This window comes from Phoca vitulina, unplaced genomic scaffold (assembly GCF_004348235.1).
Source record: "Phoca vitulina isolate PV1807 unplaced genomic scaffold, GSC_HSeal_1.0 scaffold3, whole genome shotgun sequence".
NCBI lineage: Eukaryota > Metazoa > Chordata > Mammalia > Carnivora > Phocidae > Phoca > Phoca vitulina.
Window position 1 is genome coordinate 83362255 of NW_022589706.1, and position 19503 is coordinate 83381757.

Here is a 19503-nt window from a genome sequence, read left to right on the forward strand (position 1 = left end):
GGCACTGCTGATTTAAATAAATCATGGACAAAGGGGCGCCTCAGTGGCGCAGTGGGTTAAGCGTCCAACTCTTGGTTTCAGCTCAGGTCATGATCTCAGGGTCCTGGCATCAAGCCCCACATCAGGCTCAGCGCTCAGCGTGGACTCTGCCTGAGATTCTCTCCCCCTCCCCCTCTGCCCCTCTCACTAGTGCAAGCTCTCTCTCTTTCCCTCTGTTAAATAAATAAATCTTTAAAAAAAAAAAAATCAATCAATGAATCAATCATGGACCAAAACAGTGGCCATAATATGTTGGGTTCCAGATATTGGTTAATTTTTGTTTTCCTAGCATCAGAGAGAAACACAGGATAATCCTTAAGCCAAACTCATGAATGTCTTTCCTGAAACTTTGCTCCTCTTTCTAAATTCATTATTTCCACTAATGCTTTCCCCTCATCATCAAGTTAGAACTTTCGCCATCTTTTTATACATCTCCCCTCCCCTAGGCATCTAACTGGTTTGCCTTTGAACTCCATATTCTCCATTAGCACAACAGCTATTTCTACCAAATATAATGTTAAAGAAATTTATAATTTCATATACTGTCTCATTTTATACTCACAAAACCTTTATAAGAATCAGCTACATCTCACTGGCGAGCAGCTGACTGACTGCACGGTCACCTGGCATCCTCTGTGTGCCAGTGGCAGTGATGATAATAAGAACCTGAAGGTGCAGAAGGCACCCAGCACAGCAGGAGTCAAGACCTGGGCCCCAATTATGGTACCACTGCTTACTAGCTGTGTGATTGGAGCTAATGACCTACTTTATATGACCTCCCACTTCTTGATCTGTTTTACAGTGGTCCTTAATCCTTTCTATGGCCTCTATGCCTCAGTTTCTCACTCCTCTTTATGCCCCAGTCTCATCTGTAAAATTGGGATATTAGGGATATTCTCAGGTTATTCTGAGGATGGCGTGAGCAAATGCATACAAAGTACTTAGAACAGTTCCTATGTAGGATGTACTCAAAACTGATAGCTAATGTCTAGTCCATGGACTCCACGTTGAATGCTCAGAGAATTTCTAAGAGCAATTTCAGCTTTGTGAAATGTATGAGCTTATTTTTTTTAAGAATCCCCATTTAAATATGGAATGACATCTGTTATTATTGCCCTGTATTGGTGAAAATTAAAATTTTCTGAATTTATTCCACAGACATCTGGGAAGTAACCTGCTCTCTGCCAGGTAGTGTAGCAGGTTCTGGGCAACAGAGACGAACAAAACATGCGCCCTATCCTGAAGGAACTAACAACTAGTGAGAAATACAGACACAGAGAAGACCAACTATTATAAGACATTGTAACAGTTATAAAAGTCCTGTGGGAACCCTCAGGAGACAGCACTTAGTTTTATCTGGTGGTAGAATCAGGAGGGGCTTCATGAAGGAGGTACCATTTAGCCTGGACCTTTTAGGATGAACAAGATTGTGCTGGCTGGGAAGAGGGAGCAGGGCATTTCAGGGAGACCAAGATAAGAAACTGAAGATGGGGATTTGGGAAAGGGTTTAGGGTACAGGTCTGGAAATGCAGCTGAACGGTAAGCTGCAGGGTAGGGCGGTGAGGAGACAAACCTTGAAAGGTAGATGGTTCCATACTGTGGAAAGCTTTGAAAATAATACTAAAGAATGTGGGTTTTATTCTGTAGCCAATGGAGCAAGGCAGTTTAGGAGGAACCTGAGATGACTAGAAGTGAACTGAGTGCCAGGGGTCTCTATGAAGGATAGGGCTGGATAGGGCTGAGCGGAGAGAATGTGAGCTCTGGGGCTGAAGTGCCCAGAGTGCTCCACTGCTTTCTTGGTTTGAGACCTGTGCAAGTCACTTAGGTATTCTGAATCCCAGTTAAATTATATCTATGGGGTCAGTGTTTTTCCAAACCTTACTTTAAGTAAGAATCAATAAAGTAGCATGTTAAAAGTGCATACGCATGACGTGCCTGCAGCTTCTGGTTCAGGACATCTGCAGAAGGGCCCAGGTATCTGCCTTTTTAACAAGAACACTAGTAATTCCAATGTAGTCAGTCCCTGTTCTAGAAACGCTATCACTAACACAGAGTACTGTATATTTTTGCAAATAAAACAAGTGGCAATCTATGTTATAGGTGAAGAAACCAAGGTCCAGAAAGAACAAGTAATTGGCTGAAGAACACACAGCGAGTCAGTAACAGAGCACTGGGATCTAGATCCTCAGACTCTACCAGCAGCACTCCACTGCGACTCCCATCAGATGTGTGATATATTTTACCATTACTGTCTCTGGCCCACAGTCTGATCAGTCTATCAAGGATTATGACTAAGGGGCTACCCACTCTGTCCTTCTTCCCTCTTCCCTAGCTTGGCCAATAAAGCAGGAACTTCCGGTCTCTGGGCAGCTGCTGCAGCCTTTTCCTCTCCCCTCCCCTCATTCACTCTCCACAAGGGAAAGCTACTCATCTCTGGTGATTTGGAGAAGAAAATGAGCAAGGATGGACTGACTCTTTGTTCTCTCTTTGGGGGCCAGCTTGCCCAAGCCTAGATTCTTTCTCACCTTCAGTCCTATATGAGGTAAGCTCCCTGACTCTGTTGGGGAAGCCTGTGGCTTACTGATGTGTTCATTTTGGGGAAGTCAAAGGAAGTCCAAATTCATGTCATGGTTCAAGCCACATTCTCCAATCCAGCCTTATTAATAAACAAACTGATACTCTGTTCTCCATCTGTCTGACTTCTTCACTAGCACTGGACTGATTCTTGCCCAGAGAGGCATGATAATTATCAGCCTCAAAACACCTACCATAACCAAACTTGAACATAATCAAGTACATACTTTTAAATACTGACTTTAAATAAATGTGGGGTTTTTTTAAGGTTAAATTGCAATGTTGGGTTAATCCCAACTTGAAAATAAGGTGCATTCACTGCCTTTGACTCTGCAAATTCTACTTCTAGCAATTTATTCCAAGAAAATAGAATCTGTGCAAAGATTTAGTTATAAAATATGCATTTCATCACAATGTTGCCTAAGACAGGAAAAAATGTGACTTCATCTGAATGTCTTCAAAAGACTGGTTACATAAATTAGGCAATCATTAAAAATGATGTTACAAAAGAGTGAAAGAGATATCCACTGTATCTTGGTGGGAAAAAAGCAAGTTACATAATGGTATATTATGTTCCCATTGCTATGAATGTATAAAACACATACTTATGTGCATTTCTATATGTGCATAGGAAGAGGCCTAAAAGGCTACATAGCTAGTTTCAGGAGTGATCATCTGACAGTTATTCCTCTTGCTTATCCGAGTTTTCTCATTTTTCTAGTGACCATGTATTACTTTTTTAAATAAAAGTATTCTTTTCATTTTCACAAAAAATAGTTAAGCATTACTGACACTACCAACAAAATCATCAAAATAATGACTACTTTCCTGTTTTACATTTTAATCAATATTATGATTCATTTAGTAAGTGTTTTATGTTCTGAATGGCAAATGTAGTTCTTTTTCATGAAAATAAACACGTCTTTATACCTTAAGGAAGGGCACTAACTCTACAACTTATTAAGCTGAGGCAGGTTACTGCTGTCCCTGAGGATGGCCTCTTATCTCTAACATGGGGACTATAAAACTCATGCACCATTTAGGATTAAATTAAGGAATAGTATCTAGGTCAAAGTAGTAGTTTCTAAGAAAAGGTAGTTGTTTTCCCTTTCAAAAAAACAAAATCTTGAGTTTTAATGTATACACACAAATAAGCAAAAACCAATTCAAGCAATGTTTGGGAGACTTTTCCCAACCCTGCTAGCTAGCTAACTGGCTAGCCCAATTGCATAAACAGTAAACAATTTTTTACTTCGGTACTTTTGGATTCATTCCAGACTTTTAAAAAAAAACCTAAGTGTTGGAGTCAAAGACAAAGTCTAACACACTTGAGATAAGATTACAGTACCTTTTTCTTGATCCAAGTCATCTGAACCAGTGCACCAAGATGATGTGGTCATAATTATTATGAGATACAATACATACTATTAAAAATGGAAGAATTCTTTGCCAAGAAAGCTGACTCTATGTTAAAATATATTTAACATTCACTGGGTTTTATTGAGAGAAAAAGTGAAGTCTTGAAAGGATGGAAGCTGGAATTTTCCACGAGGCTAGAAAACCACTGATTTCTCCTTGCTGCTGGGCCAACACACCCCTTGGACCTGATCCTTGTAGGTGCCAGGAAAGCTGGAAAGATTTAAGTTAGAAGGAAATTCAAAGGGGGGGAAATAACTTGCCTGTCATCCTGTACGTTCACACGGCTCTTGGATCTCCTGTCTATATAATTTTTGCAGTGGAGAGAAGAGACTCGGCTCCTAAAGGATTAAGGAGAAAAGTCTCCTAACCAAAAAAATATTCTTACCTTTAGCCAAGGAGTTAAGAGTTATCTGGGAATTTCATATCAAGTATTAGAAGCATGAGATTTTTCACGAATATGAGACTTAGAAATCTGTTCCTTCACACATCTCATTCCCTATGGTGCTAAAGGGAAAAATCAGGTCTCTCCTAACATGATTGGACAGAAAAAGGAGCCCGAGAGAAGAAAGCCACCTCTGTAAATGACGTAATGACAATCCCCAAACTTACTTGTGGGAAGTACTTTCTAAAGGTGAACGTAAGGCCTTCACACAGCATCCAAATTCCAGGTCAGCATGATGGCACAGTAAAAACCAAAACCTTCTTCCCTTTCTCAGTAGCTTCCTAGGTACAGCCAAGCACCTCTTGTGGCTACACAATTCCCACCACGTGGGGGCCGCACACTGGCTGACACCATCTGACACTCCTGCTTTGCTCCCTAAGCTAGAAAACGGAGTACTTCTACAGGCTTTGTGCCATCTGAGTTTCACATCAACCATATAAAGTAGGCAAGCAAGATATTAATAGGCCATCTTATAAATGAGGAAACAAAGGCCGATGGAAGGTAAGTACCTCCCCATAGCTCTGAGGAAGAATGATGGACTTGGGACCACCTCCCAGGTCTCTGACATCTCACCCAGTACTGCTCTTCTCCACAGGCTCCCCTTCACAGGGAACTGCCTACCTCCACCTGCCCAGGACTCAAACATGCTCTCAACATTGCAGAAGGACACAATTTATAGTACACACTGGCCCAGAAAAGTCAGCACTGATACTGCCAGATCTATTTAGAAAGAGCACTCAAAATTTTTTAATATCTGAAAATACCTTGTGTTGCTGAAAAAAAAAATGTCCTTTCTATCTGGAAAAGAATAAAAATAAACAAAAAGCATTAACCATATTATACTAAAACATAATTGAAGGTGGTTTTCTTTTTTTACTATTATATTTGCATCTCAAGTACCCTTTGGAAGAAAGTGTTTCTATCACCACCTTTTCTTCAATTAGGTTTCTAGGACCAAGTAAGAAAGTACTTCTTATGACCAGTCCTCATATGAGGGTCCAGTCCCATTCTTTTCTCATTATTGCAGCGAACTCCTGGCTGACTGTTTTTACCTGTTATTTGGAAACCTAACAGTCTATAAGGAGTAACTTTGACTTTCTCATTAAAGACTCTAGTCTAATGTTCTCTCTCTCTCTTTTCACTGATGCAACAAATCAGAGAAAAAGTAAAATAATAAAATACTAAGGATTATTTAGCAGACACTGTCAGATTTTGCTTTTCACATAGCATTTAATTTGATGAGAGACAGATCACTTGGAAATATCCAAAAAACATAAATGAAAAATTTCTAGTACACTTTTTATTCAGCAAATCTACTTAAGTGTTTATTCTGTGCTAGGCTGAATGGAACTATCTCATAATTCATCAGTAGTCATCAACTATCATCAAGAGTGGATAGGTTTTACTGTAAAATTTTTCAGGATTGAAAAAAAAGGACTTATAAAAGTATCTTAGTATGTCAGCATTTAAAAATTTGTTTTGGGGGGCACCTGGGTGGCTCAGTTGGTTAAGCATCTGACTCCAGATCTCAGCTCAGGTCATGATTTCAGGATCTTGAGCTCAAGCCCTGTATAGCGTGGAGCCCACTTAAAAATTATGTTTTGTCAATCTGAGGGTTTTAGAGGGGATGAGGGTGGGGAGATGGGTTAGCCCGGTGATGGGTATTAAAGGGGGCACATACTGCATGGAGCACTGGGTGTTATATGAAAACAATGAATCGTGGAACACTACATCAAAAACTAATGATGTATTGTATGGTGACTAACATAACATAATAATAAAAAAATTTTTTTGTTTTGTTTTGTTTTGGTAACTGTCTCATTCAAAAGCTAACAATAATAAAGGAAAATTAAAGCTACACCAAAGCTGCTCCTCTTTTTATATTACAGAGCCTTCTCTTTACCTACCCCTCATGCAACCTTTCTCTATGTTGAGTAAAGAAGCAATAGGCCTCTTTCTTAAAGTGAACATAACATCAACAATAAATTACTGTGATGAAGATCAAAACTTGATTCTGAAAAACTATCATCAAGTTTCATATAGAATTATTTGTGGGCATAACTAGAAACAATGGTCAACAATCAAAAGGTTTTTAGAGTCTACTTGCCCCTAGTTAGCTGCAAAAATAAAAGACATTTCTAGACTCTCTATGATACAACATCTCTTCTAGTCATATTTCTCCTAAGATGGGAAAAAGGGGACAGGTAAGCAAAATTCTTGTTTGCTCTGTAATGCCCTTGCAATATTCCCCACACAAATTCTCAGTGAGCTTTGTGAGTGATCTACATACAGCAAGTAGTTAATTTCAGCAGGTTTACAAATTTAGCTAGAGTGGGTATTGTGTGTAAATGTGTCATTTCACAGAGACTTTAAAATCCCCTAACATCCTGTTAAATACTCTGCAAATAGTCCGGCTAGATTGGCTACATTACCAAATCTCTGCAATTAGCAATCCCTATTTCCTATTCATCCTTTACTCAACTCCCCACTCTCCCCTTCAGTGTATTTTAATACCCCTACCTGCCTACCCCTATATCCCAACCACACTTTGTGGTTGGTCTCTAGGTCATTTTCTGGCTTTGCATCTCCAAATGTTATTAAGATTGAATCATTTATACACCTAAAATGACTTAAGAGATTGTAGCAAAGTCTACAGGTCTTATACTGTGACTTCATAAGGTCATACTTAATATTAAAAAAATAATCATGATCTAAAAAATATTTTTAAAATTATTTAAACAAAGTCCAATGGCTGCCTTTTCCAAATGAGTAAGGACGTGTCAGGACAGTACAAAGCAGTACAAGTCTCTTGATTACTACAGTATTAGCTTTTTTTTTTAAGATTTTATTTATTTGACAGAGAGAGACACAGCGAGAGAGGGAACACAAGCAGGGGGAGTGGGAGAGGGAGAAGCAGGCTTCCCGCCAAGCAGGAGCCCAATGTGGGGCTCCATCCCAGGACCCTGGGATCATGACCTGAGCCGAAGGCAGATGCTTAACGACTGAGCTACCCAGGCGCCCCCTGTATTAGCTTTCTATAGACTCTATCAGTTTGGCATAATCACTTAAGTAATCATTTTATTTTATTTTATTTTATTTTATTTAAGTAGTGGGGGGCTTGAACTCATGACTCTGAGATCAAGACCTGAGCTGAGATCAAGAGTAGGTCGCTTAATCCACTAAGCTATTCAGGTGCTCCTTAAGTAATAATTTTAAAGATACACAAGTTTTAAATGAATATCTTTTTTTTTTCTTAAGATTTTATTTATTTATTTGACAGAGAGAGAGAGAGATCACAAGCGGGGGGGGGGGGGGGGGCGGGCAGAGGTAGAGGGAGAAGCAGGCTCTTGGCCGAGCAGGGAGCCCGATGCGGGGCTCGATCCCAGGACCCTGGGATCACAACCCAAGCCGAAGGCAGACGCCCAACCTACTGAGCCACCCAGGCGCCCCTGAATATCTTCTTTTTAAAAAACTTCACTCCCTTGACAGTAGTACCTATATAATGCTGAGGTCTACTTTTGCCTGGGAATAAAACATGTGCTTTTCTGCTAACCTACAGACAGTGCTGGCTTATTTTCCCTTTAAGTTCTGAGTCTCTCTTGAAATCAAAGGGAAACCAGTTTTATAAAATTCCAATCATGTCTATAATACATAAATGAGGAACAAAGGAGTCAGACAGGAATGGAATGATCTGACTAAAGAAATATCAGTCACATAAACCAAAAATGGTTCTGCTTAAAGAACTAACAGGATTAGTTAAAAACAGATACAACAACAAAACAAGACTCAAAAACTGGAAATTTTTCTCAGTTGATATTATGAAAGAATACATGTGAGGCTACACATTCAAGTCCAGATGAACCCATTTGTGAAGTCTTATCTCTGTCCTGTTAAATCACAGAAGTCTTTGACTGCAAGAGAGACTGGAGCAAAATACTGGGGTTGATGAGAACAAGTTCAGGACCTGTATGGGGGCAGGGAGAGGGGTACTTCAAAGAGTAAGATTTTCTGCAGGTTGGCTCAATGGTCTTGTTTTCATGAAACTGGGTTATTCTCATGTTTTTATGAATGAACATGAAATTTCTAGAGTCATTTCAAAAAAAACATAGCTGATTAAGGATCATACTTTGGCCACACAAGTCATGCAAGTAGAGTATTAGCTCCTGAAGGGTCATATGTAGGTAGTATGGCTCCCCTGGACACGTGAATAAGCAAACCGTTTGGTCATGAGACATCTAAGATATATGAAGTTGGGGGAGGAGGGGTGGCAACAGCTTCCAATTATTCTGAGATCCTTCCCAACTTTATAGCAGCACAATTAAAAATAAATCAAACAGAAGAGTCTGAGGGCCCTGAGGAATTTCCCCACACATTCTCCTGATATCCACATTCAAATCTGAGATAAAACGTACCTTCTAAAATTTAGCTTCTCCTGCACTTAGGGTAAAGAGGAAAATTTACTATACTTAGCTTCAGGCAGTATGCAACTTGGATTAGAAAATTTAAAATAATTTATCACTAAGTCAAATTAAGTACCTTCTCATAGTAAGGTGAACACACACCATCTTAAAAATCTTGCTCAAAATATACGCCATAGTCTCCCTCTACTCTTGAATTATTATTTCTGTATTTTCAAAGCTATGCAGCAATGTGATGTACAGTGGTATAAAAATAAGCTTACTGATAAGCGTAAGCACACTTAGTTCCTAATTCGAGATGTGACGATGACAAAAATCAAATTTAAGCTGTAAGCAAATACAAACACGGGGGTAGGTTAAGACGAAGTTATAACAGGTATAATTCTGTTCATCACAAATCAAAATGATGATTCTTTTAAGGTAAAAACCATACAGTAGAAATGAGATTCTCAAAATAATGAAAAAAGAGCTCCTGAAACACTTTAACAGCAATGTATACTAAAAAGAAGGAAAAAAGGAAAGATGAAATACAAGCATCTTCCTTTCCCACCTAAAGACGCACCGTCAGAAAGAGCAGAGCAACAGTGAAGTCAGCAGCACGGTGCTGACCAGGTGCCCCGCGGTCGCCGTGACCCAGCTGCAGCGTCCGCTGTAGCTTCCTGCACCAAGTCTGCTGCTTTGCCCTCCCCGCGCATCTGAAGAGAAATGACATGTTTCTCTTCAGAGGTGTTAAAAACTTGGGTTGCCTAAAGGACAGATGTAAGTTTGACACCTACGATTAATAACCACAGTGTATTAGGCCACTGGGAACTTTCACTATGTTGAAGCCAGACAAACTCTCTGCTCACACGGTACTCAGGCACCCAAGTGCCAGGACCCAGGGGAGGCAACGAACTATTTTTTTCTTTTAATACTTTACCATTGGCCTACAGGGATTGCCATAAATAAGATTCACAGAAAGGAAGGCTTGGGAGCAGGCTTTTAATAAATTCTCTAGGGTCCTTGCTCTGAAATATTTAACAAGCTTCGGCATCTTCTTACTCTCTATGAAAACCACCAACTCAAGCCAAGGTTCACTGTGCTTTAGGAACTGACACCAAATGTGTTATTATTATAGGTGCTTTCTTGTTAGGCCTGATTTATCTGAACTAAGAATTCTTACTTAAAATTCTGTGAGACACTCATTCATAAGATTTCTGGTATAAACACACCTCTAAAAATTCCAGTTCTGAAGGATGTAATTAGCCAATTAAAATTTCCCCTTCAGAAGGAAAAAAGCTGGATTGGCAAAGGTGGTTCGGTTCTCTTGAGTAAGTAATACTGTACTTAGGTCAGAGGTAAAAGCTGTGCAAGCATACGTAAGTCAGTGTTTGTCTAAAGCAGAGCAAAAGCGTACAGAATTGTTAAAATGAGCTACCAACGGAAACATTTCAGTGCCTGCCAATTGGCCCTAGCAGCATATAGCTGAATTTATATGCAGTTACATACCAATGGAAGATCTCTTTGTGAGGAAGGGGAGGTCAGGGCCCTCTCCCACCCCCAGAGGTTTTTCTAGTTCTCACACCTGCAGGCAGCAGATGCAGTAAACAAGCAGTTGTTTGTAATGCAAATTCAAGTAACGAGGACGCCTCGGGGCTGCTCCCACCTTAAGCTCAAACACAAATGGTCACCCTGCCCCTGACACCCTAGATGAAAACTTATCACTGAGGATGTCAGTTACACAAACACTAAGTCCTGCTAAGGACAGAGTTAAAGAGCAAGAAGTCACAAGCATGGTTAGGGGTGAATAAGAGAGGCTGCCTTCCGGTTAAAGTGTTTTGGATCGCAGACACATTAAAAACAGCTGTTGGGTATTAAAAACCAAAGACTGCAACTCCGGTCGGACCGTTAAAAAGAAAAATGGACATAGCCTTGTGGTTAAAAACTGAAAAACTTGTGTAACTGTGCAAACTGCAGAATATCACAAGAAAATATGTCTAAAATAAATACGTGCTAAATAAAATGTAACAGAATAAACCAAAGCAGCAGATAACAGGGTAAGGTAACTGCTTCCTGACCACACCTCTTTCCTCCATTCTACACCCACCAACATTTATTCTGGCCACAAATCTTTCCTAAACAATGAATGACTGTTCAATTCACTGACCTCAAAATTTTAATATATGTACTAACAATAAATACCTTCTATTCTATCAAAATTTCAAAATGATTAGCAGGGGGGTCGGAGGGTAAGGGTGGCTGGAGAGACCTAAAGCAGAAAATGCTGATTTAGAGAAGAGATGCTTAATTTTCAAGATGCTTAGGGATAATATATGAATACCAGTAGATTTTTATTACATCGACTTTTAATAAATTATTGTTTTGAAAGGAGAAGTGGCTGAGCTAAGGAATAAATCCCACAAATACTTATTAAGCATTAACTGTGTTTACAGCTTAAAAGTGTTTAAGATCGTTTTAGTGGTTATTTTCTATTGTTACCAAGTCAGAGACTATAATTTAGATTTGTCAGAAAGATTATTTGTTGTTCTCAAAAGTCTTTAAACAGAAATCTTCAATTATTCCTTATCTAAAACATATTCTCCTCCTCAAAAACAAACAAAAACAAAACAACAAAAAAATAGCCCAACTACAAAAGAAGTATCTGTTTGCATATTTAGTTCAACAAATATAAAAATCTACAAATTTTAAAACTCAGAAGCATTTATTTGGGAGTGGTCCTTAAATATTAAACTGTATTTGCTTTGATTAATCACTTTTTAGGCAGGAGATTCGTATGTACCACACAGGTATCTCTATCATTAAATATCTGAAAAGCCTTTTAAAATAAAACGTGAAAACACTATTTCCTATAACAACCATCATAAAATCTCCAAGATCACCATTTTAATTATTATATGAAAATCAGAAATATCTCATTCCCTACTTGAAAGTTCAAATATCTTTTAGAAATTTATGGAAAAATAATTACAGGAACTTCTATATCACAGTGCCACATCAAGTGGTTATATTCCATGTACCTGTCATTCTAACAACTGAAGACTACAAATAATCACACAAATACTCTTGTTCATAATCGATTCCTCTCTGCTACCTTGGTGCATCTTTTAGATCCCAGATTGTGTTCACTGAGGTATTAACAACAGTACTTTCCCTAGATGTCCGTGATTTTATTTATTTATTTTTTTTCCACTTAGTGGAAGCACTGGGCTAATAAGGCAAAGACCATAAGTTCCATCTTCACAATCCTGGATTTGTTTCCCTTAAGGGTCAGTCAGATTGAAACCCTAATCCCCAAGACCCTGCATACATACATGTTCTTCATTGGGGGTTAGGTGGTGGAGAAAAAGGCTGAAATAGGGTAAATATATTGATGGATCAGTGAAAATCCATCACTACGACAGGAGGGACGAGTCTCAGGAAGAACTCCATCACCAGCACATTTCACATTCACGTACTACGTAAGTTACCCTTTAGACGTTTTCCTACTATATAAATGACATTTCCACTTCCCAACAAAAGAAAAATATCATCAAATAACATATCTGAAATTCTTCAAAGTGCTAAACATTTGAATGATGCGGTTATGTTGCCACGGCATTTTTAGAACTTTAAAAGTTAACTGAGCCTTGAGATAAAAAGGACAATTTTCATTAGGGTTATCTTCAAGTGATATTTTCTCAACACTTGGCAATAAAGTAAAAATAACTCATGCCCACCCCCTCAACTGATTTTTTTAAAAGATCTGAGAGAAAGAGAAAGAGAAAGCAGGGGGGAGGGGCAGACGGAGAGGGAGAGGGAGAGTCTCAAGCAGATTCCGTGCTAAGCACAGAGCCCGATTAGGGGCTCTGCCTCATGACCCTGAAATCAGGACCTGAGCTGAAACCAACGGTCAGTTGTTTAACTGACTGAGCCATCCAGGTGCCCCCCATCCCCCAGCAACTGATTTTTAAAAAACATCAGGTAATACAATAAAATAAGACACGGTCTTAAAAGCTGAAAGTAACACTCTAAATGTTCAGCCCCAAATGAGGTAAAGTAGTTCTGATTCTAGATAGCTTGCGGGCAGTGAAAGCTATACAGTACTTAATTAACTGAAAAATTAAATCAATTTTTTCCTCTCATCAGCATAAACAGCACAATACTCATAAAATCATGAATTTGTTGATTTCTTTACTTGATTTCATGATAACTGGCGATCTCTTATTTATTAATCTTAACCAATAAGCCAAAAGCTAAATTCCAAGTGTAAGACATCAAAAGTAGCACCCTTTTAAGGCAGCCATTCTTCACAGCAGGCCTTATTTAGTAATGACTGGTCACATATAATGAAACTATTTCTGATGTGTTTTAAAAAACAACTATTTTGCTAAAATACAAATTAACTTGCACTTCTGAAAATAATTTGCCAACATCAGCGTGTTACTCACTGTTCTTGGGATGGGTGGAGAAAGAGATCCATTTGACATGTATGGGTCATTATTCATATTTGGCATCATTATGTACCCGGAATAACTCGAGTAGGAGGGTCCCTTATTGTAGAGGCCTCCATCTGGATGCTTTCCTGGGAGAATCCAAATAACAATCAATAATGCATTGACTTCCTTTTTATATCAGTGCATTTTTCATCTGAAAATTTAATAGTTCTATGACAAATCAGACCTTACATAAAAGATTTGTTTACAAAATACTGTAACTGAATTATTACGCTCTATTTTAGATTGACAGTATTTATTCTCTTAAATGGCTTAGCAGTGAAACAGATGTTTTAAAAACATGTGGTTCAATTTACTTCCACTACTGACTGGTGTTTTTACAAAAATAAGTGTTATTCATCTAACTTAATTTGTTCTAAAACTAACAAACTGGCCCAAGAAATACAGACACATGAAAGAACACACACAAACCTAAAGCTGTATTATAAACATATTAGGCCATCTAGCTATCCACACACACATATTTACACACCTGAAGTTTTGAGTAAACTCAAAAATTCTACCTGTGCTTCTAGATTTCTAGAAAATTTCTAGATTTTCCTGAGGGAAAGAGCTGTATCTAGTATATATGGGCAACTACCAAATTTATGAAAGATTAACTCCAAGAGACTTAATTTTATATACTACCCCATTCTGCCAAAGAAATCTCTGTGTTTAATATATGCCTTTCTTCTCTTTAATCTGTGTAAATACTTTGTAGCTCAGAAGGAAGTCTGATATTATAGTTTTCTTCCCTTCTTTTCCTGGCTGACATTTTGTATGAATACTTTATTCTGGTCAAGCCAATTCTAAGTAAAGGAGAACAGAAAATGCAGACTATTCGACAAGAAAACCCTACAGATTATTTGATTATTTTAAAGTCACATGGAGTTCTAGCTAAGTCTAAAAAATATATGCAATTTTTAAAGTTTTGAGCAAGAATTAGAAACGGGGAGAAAGTCTATCATCTTCCATATGCAAAGTTCCTAATTTTAAGAATAAAGTTTTATATTTTTACAAATTAGATTCTGATTCACTGAGTCATATTTAATCTGTGCATTCACTGCCTGCCTTCTCACTACAATAAGAAACAGCAATTTTACAAATGAAAATCCATTTGAAACTATTCTTGTTGGAAAACAAATTGGTGTAGACTGTCACTCTGGAACAATGCAGAAAAAAATACTAAAGGTCTAAGCCAATTAGAACTTGGGCTAAAATAAGGAAAAGAGGAAAACTTATTATAGACATTTCCCCTTCCACACAGAATCTGGAAGCCAACTAAAATCCAAAGGCCCCTAACTCATTCAAAGACAGTTTTTAAATTATGTAAATATACATGAGAAATAGGCAGTAAGTTTCCTGGGTTTTCTTTCCCATTTTGTTAAAATAGTGGGCACAGTCTTACCACACCTGATCCCCGTCTCTTGGACTCAAAAAAAAAAAAAAAAAAAAAAAAATCACAAATCTACCTATATTCACAAACTGTACATATTAAATGATAAACCTGGGAGAAGTAGAATTAGGGTCTTACCGTCATCAGGATGTTCTCTGGCCTTGTCGTGGTAGGACTCCTGAGAGGTTTGTGCTTGTCTGGCCACCTAACAGCAAGAATCCCCATCCCCGAAATAAAGAAAATCAACTTTGAGTTTGTGATTAAGCATGTGTCCACTGGTAATTCAAAGGAGGAGGACTGGGTGCAACTCAATCTATCTATTTTATCAATCTAGGAGGGGTAAGGCTGGGGTTGGAAACCTGGAAATCTTTTGCTTTTTCTTTTCAACACATATTTTTGAGTGATTATTATGTACCCAGGACTAGAAAGCATAAACGAGAATAACAAAAACAATAACAGTATAGTAAATTTGGGAAAGCTCCACATGCTGCTCTGACTGCTGATTGCTGCAGAGCATCCCGGCTGCTTGGATACCTAGTATGATAGGAGTTTGATTTAATGGGGTTCATCATTTTGATAGCTCCTTTAAACCCCTGTTCACAGTCAATCGGAGCTGATTAAAGTCGGGCAGAAATATCACTTTACAACTATAAGGACATTTTAAATAAAAAACTAGGAACTCACATTTAGGGGTCTTAAGGCAAGTGTCCCAAGCCAGTACCAGCAGAAGCCCCCCTCCTTATAACCTACCATGGCTGGCTCAAGCCCAAGCTGAAGCTGACAAAAAAAAAGTGAACTATTCTGTGGTTAAAGGGAGGAAAATTTGAGAGTTGGGTTATAAACATCTAAAAGGTAGCCCAGCTAATATCAGTTCTGGTAACCACCATCCACCCAGACTCAACCACGTGCAAATCAGTGGTATTACCCATTCACTATCTTCCCTGGTCTGCCCCATGCCCATTTACCACCTCGGCAAAGATTAACAAAGCCCTAATCCCTGGGTTCTATGCTTCAAGCTGCAAGACCCTTCTTCCCAGAGCAAAAACATAAAACGTGAACTGGGTGGCAAATTTATTTATGGAATAAGGACGGACAAGCAAAATGAGCAGAAAGAAAAATAGGCTGCTCTACAAATATAAGAGTTTGGCCTCTAAGTGTTTTGGATGTTCTTTGGTTCCTTAGACATATGTCCTCCAGGTAACCTCCTCCCCCCAATACATATTCACAAACCTTTTAAGTGGGTTTGGGTGCACCCTAGCCTCCCCCCCCACGCCGGTCCCCCTCAAATTGGCATGTTGGGGTGAAAGATTCGAGAATAACGAACACCTGTGTGTTCTCCTTAGAACCCAGGCCCCCAGCCTTCCAAATGCGTACTCACCCCTGCCATTGGTATAAAGAAGGTAACTCGGAAGTGTGCTTAAACATGTTGTTTAAAACCCAAAATGTCCCCGCCCCCAAAACCACACGGTTTCTTTTTGGGGGCAGAAGGATGCCATTTAAGGGAAAAGGGTATACCCTCCAAGTTTCTTTGGAGGGAAAAAGCGTTGGTGAAATCATTTGAGTGTCAGGACTTTTCTACCGGATTTCCTCCAAAGCGTTTCCCAGTTGTTAAACCAGGGTGGCCAGTGGAAGTGTCGGGTATCAGGGTCCATCCGCCCAGCCCCCCCTTCTGAGAAACTCTCCACCGCCTGAAATAGCCCTTCCGCGCGGTCCTGCCTGAGGCTTTCTCTCGCCTGTACGCACGTGTCTCTATTTACTCTACTAGGGTTACCTGCGCTATCGCCCGCAGAGGGCCAGGAGATCAGATAAAGCGCTTTCCACCCTCCCCTGAGTGGGTGCCCTGGCTTCCGCCACATCTCGATTCTGACTCTCCTTTCTTCTACAAAGATTTAAGGCCTGATTCGGGCCCAAACTTACCCCAAATATAAGCGCTTTTTTACTTTAAGTGGCCGGGATTGGAGAAAACTAGCGTTGCCCGCGGTACCGGGAGGGCCCCCCCTTCGGGGGGGAGAGGTGGCTCGGCTGGGGGCGCCCACGGCTCCCAGCAGCCGGCCCGGGCGCTGGGACTCCGGCAGCCGCAGAGACCCAGGCGCGCGCCCCCTCGGCTGGCGGGCTCCGCGCAAACCCCGCTCCGCGGCGGTTGGGGCCGCCCCGCCTGTCCCCGGCCCACGCCCGCCTCCCCTTCCTCTCAGCCAGCGGCTCTGCTCATCTCTACCTAAGCTTTGGTGGTTTAACGCACTTTTGCAGAGACATCTACCGAGAGAGCTAGCGGGTGCACTCTGTTTTCCGTTCCACGGAAGAACTTCTCAGTGTTGTTCAGACATCCTGGCTTTAACGCGTCGCACCCTCTCAACCCCACTAAAAAGTCCGCAGGCGAAACGTTATGGGTTAAGGGCAGCTTCTCCTACCCACAAACCAACAATTTAGTCATCGAACCTCAGAACTGATCCACTTGGAATACCCTTCCCTGCACACTCCACCTCCCACCGACACCAACACACACACACACACACACACACACACACGCACGCACGCACACACACAGGAAGAATGTTGACCAGGGGCCCATCCAACTCCCCCCACCCCCACCCCAGCAAACGAGGGACCTACTCGGGATCCGTCAGTCGAGGCTCCCCGGCGCCTTCCCTCCTTCTCTGCTCTTCCCCGGGACCCACCACGCCTCTCGGACCTCTGGGCAGCGGCCCGCTCACCTCGTGTCCGTTGCTGGCCGGGATGATTTCAGACTCGTTAACCAAGGAGGACTTGATGTCGGCTAAGTCGCCTTCCTCTTCGGGGTGACTGATTTCTGCGAAGATCTTCTCCTTCTGAGGATCGCCCTCATCTTTGAAGGGGATCATCTCGTCGGTGGCGCAGAGTTCCGGGTCTCCCCCGCCGCCGCCGCCGGCCCCGGAGAGTTGGGGCATCCCGACCACTCTATAATCTCCGCTCCGCTGGAGGAGCACCCGAGGCGACAGCAGGAAAGACAGGGGGTCAACGACAGAGGGAGGAGGAAAAGGAGAACTGGAAGAATGCGTGAGGGAGAAGAGCAGGCGGAAACCCAGCCGGCGGCCCCGCGGCCCGAGCAGCTGCGTTGGTGCCCGAGCCCCGGCAGCCGCCCGCGCTTTCCCGCTCCGCGGAGACCGGCGCCGACGCCCGCCCTCGAGGCCGAAGGGCACGGGGCTGCTAAGGCCGCCGCAGCCGGCGCCTCTGGGGGCGTCTGAGCTGCGCGGCGCGTGCTAGGCTAGGCTGCCCCGGCGGCCACCCCACGCCCCCGGCGTCTCCAGGTTCTGCGCGCGGAGGACGCCGGTTCCGGAGGAGGCACGACTCTCCCAAGTGCAGAGGGTCCGTCGGCGCGTCTCTAGGCAAACCTCTCCACCCTAGCTTCCCCGGTGGCCGATTTGGGAGTTTGTTTTCCGAGAAAGGAGGCAAGCTGGGCAAAAAGGCTCCGTTTGCCCCAGCAGAGAAGGTGCAAGGAGAATCAGAAAATAACGAAATGTCCACTTCCTGGAGAGTAAAAAAAAAAAAATTAAAGAGCCACCCGGGTTGAGATGTCCGTTTTAGAGCTTCTTATTTCCTTCCCTTTCGCTTCAGTTTTCCTTCTCCAGGCGCATTTAATCTGTTGGAGGAGGAGGAGGAGGAGGTGGGGGAGGAGTAGGAGGGAAGAGAAAGAGAAGAAGTTTGCCAAGAATAAAGTTTGTGCCGGCGAGCGCTGGGAGTCGGCAGTGAAGGGTACGGCGGGGTCTCAGGGAGTCACAGCAGGGGCCTCGGACCCAAATGCTTCTGCGGGGAGCTCGAGCCGACACACACACACAGCCCGACCCCTCTTTGTTCCCGGCTCGAGTTTCTCAGCCTGGCGCTCTTGCTCGCCGCTCTCCACGCCTCCGCCGGGCCGCTCTGTCAAAGCAAAGAGCTGCACCCTTCGGGTTCGCCTGGCCGAGGGGAGGGGGGGTGCCCCGAGCTTGGCGGTGTTCGAGGCTCCGGGCGCGTCCCGGCTCCTCCGACCGTGAGTGCTCAGCCCAGGTCCCTCCTCCGCACCCTGCCCCTCAGGTGAGCGGCTGCGCCTCCCCACCGCTTCTCCTCCTCCCGCGCCTCGCTGGCGCTGAAAAGCTACCCACTTGCGTCGCTTCTCCTCCCCCTCCCCTCCCCCGCCTCCAGCTCTCCTTGGCCGCCCGCTGGGGAAGGGGGGGCGGCGAGAAGGAGGTGGTGATTGAGGACTTCTTTTTTCTTTTCCCAGAGCCTGTAGGACGAGTCCTAGTTGTGTGTGTGTGTGTGTGTGTGTGTGTGTGTAGGACGAGTCCTAGTTGTGTGTGTGTGTGTGTAGGACGAGTCCTAGTTTTGTGTGTGTGTGTGTGTGTGTGTAGGACGAGTCCTAGTTTTGTGTGTGTGTGTGTGTGTGTGTGTGTGCGCGCGCGCGCGCCTAGAGGAAAGGATCAAGCAACTCGCTGAGAGAAGGAAGGACCCGGAGCTTCCTGTAACCCACGGAGAAGCACCCTTTGCCCGCGTGAAATTGACAAGAAACTCTGCCCGAATGGCTTAACTTCATCATCTAAGTATCTCTTCTCTTGTACCCCCCACACCTTCCTCTGCCAGTGTCTCCCGCCCCCCCTTCCCGCCTCCCTCTCTCTCCCTTCCTCCCTCCCTTTGGCAGGGCAACGAAGATGAAAGAGAAGCCGCCGCAGCTGTGATCGACACCACGTTGATAGATGCTCTGACAGAGCGGATGAGGCGGGAATTGGGGACAGA

The 19503-nt window shown here is 42.4% G+C and overlaps 1 protein-coding gene across 3 annotated transcripts in view; it reads right to left on the reverse strand.

Moving 5' to 3' along the window:
* Positions 1-17949, reverse strand: part of LEF1 (lymphoid enhancer binding factor 1) — a 118034-nt gene extending 100085 nt beyond the window's left edge. For all 3 annotated transcript variants that reach the window (XM_032400971.1, XM_032400972.1, XM_032400973.1), the window contains exons 1-3: positions 17472-17949; positions 14899-14965; positions 13320-13453 (exon numbers count right to left, since the gene is read on the reverse strand). In XM_032400971.1, the coding sequence (XP_032256862.1) occupies positions 13320-13453; positions 14899-14965; positions 17472-17684 (414 nt within the window). In that variant the 5' untranslated portion in view covers positions 17685-17949. The remainder of the gene's footprint in view (positions 1-13319; positions 13454-14898; positions 14966-17471) is intronic.
* Positions 17950-19503: the final 1554 nt, after the last annotated feature.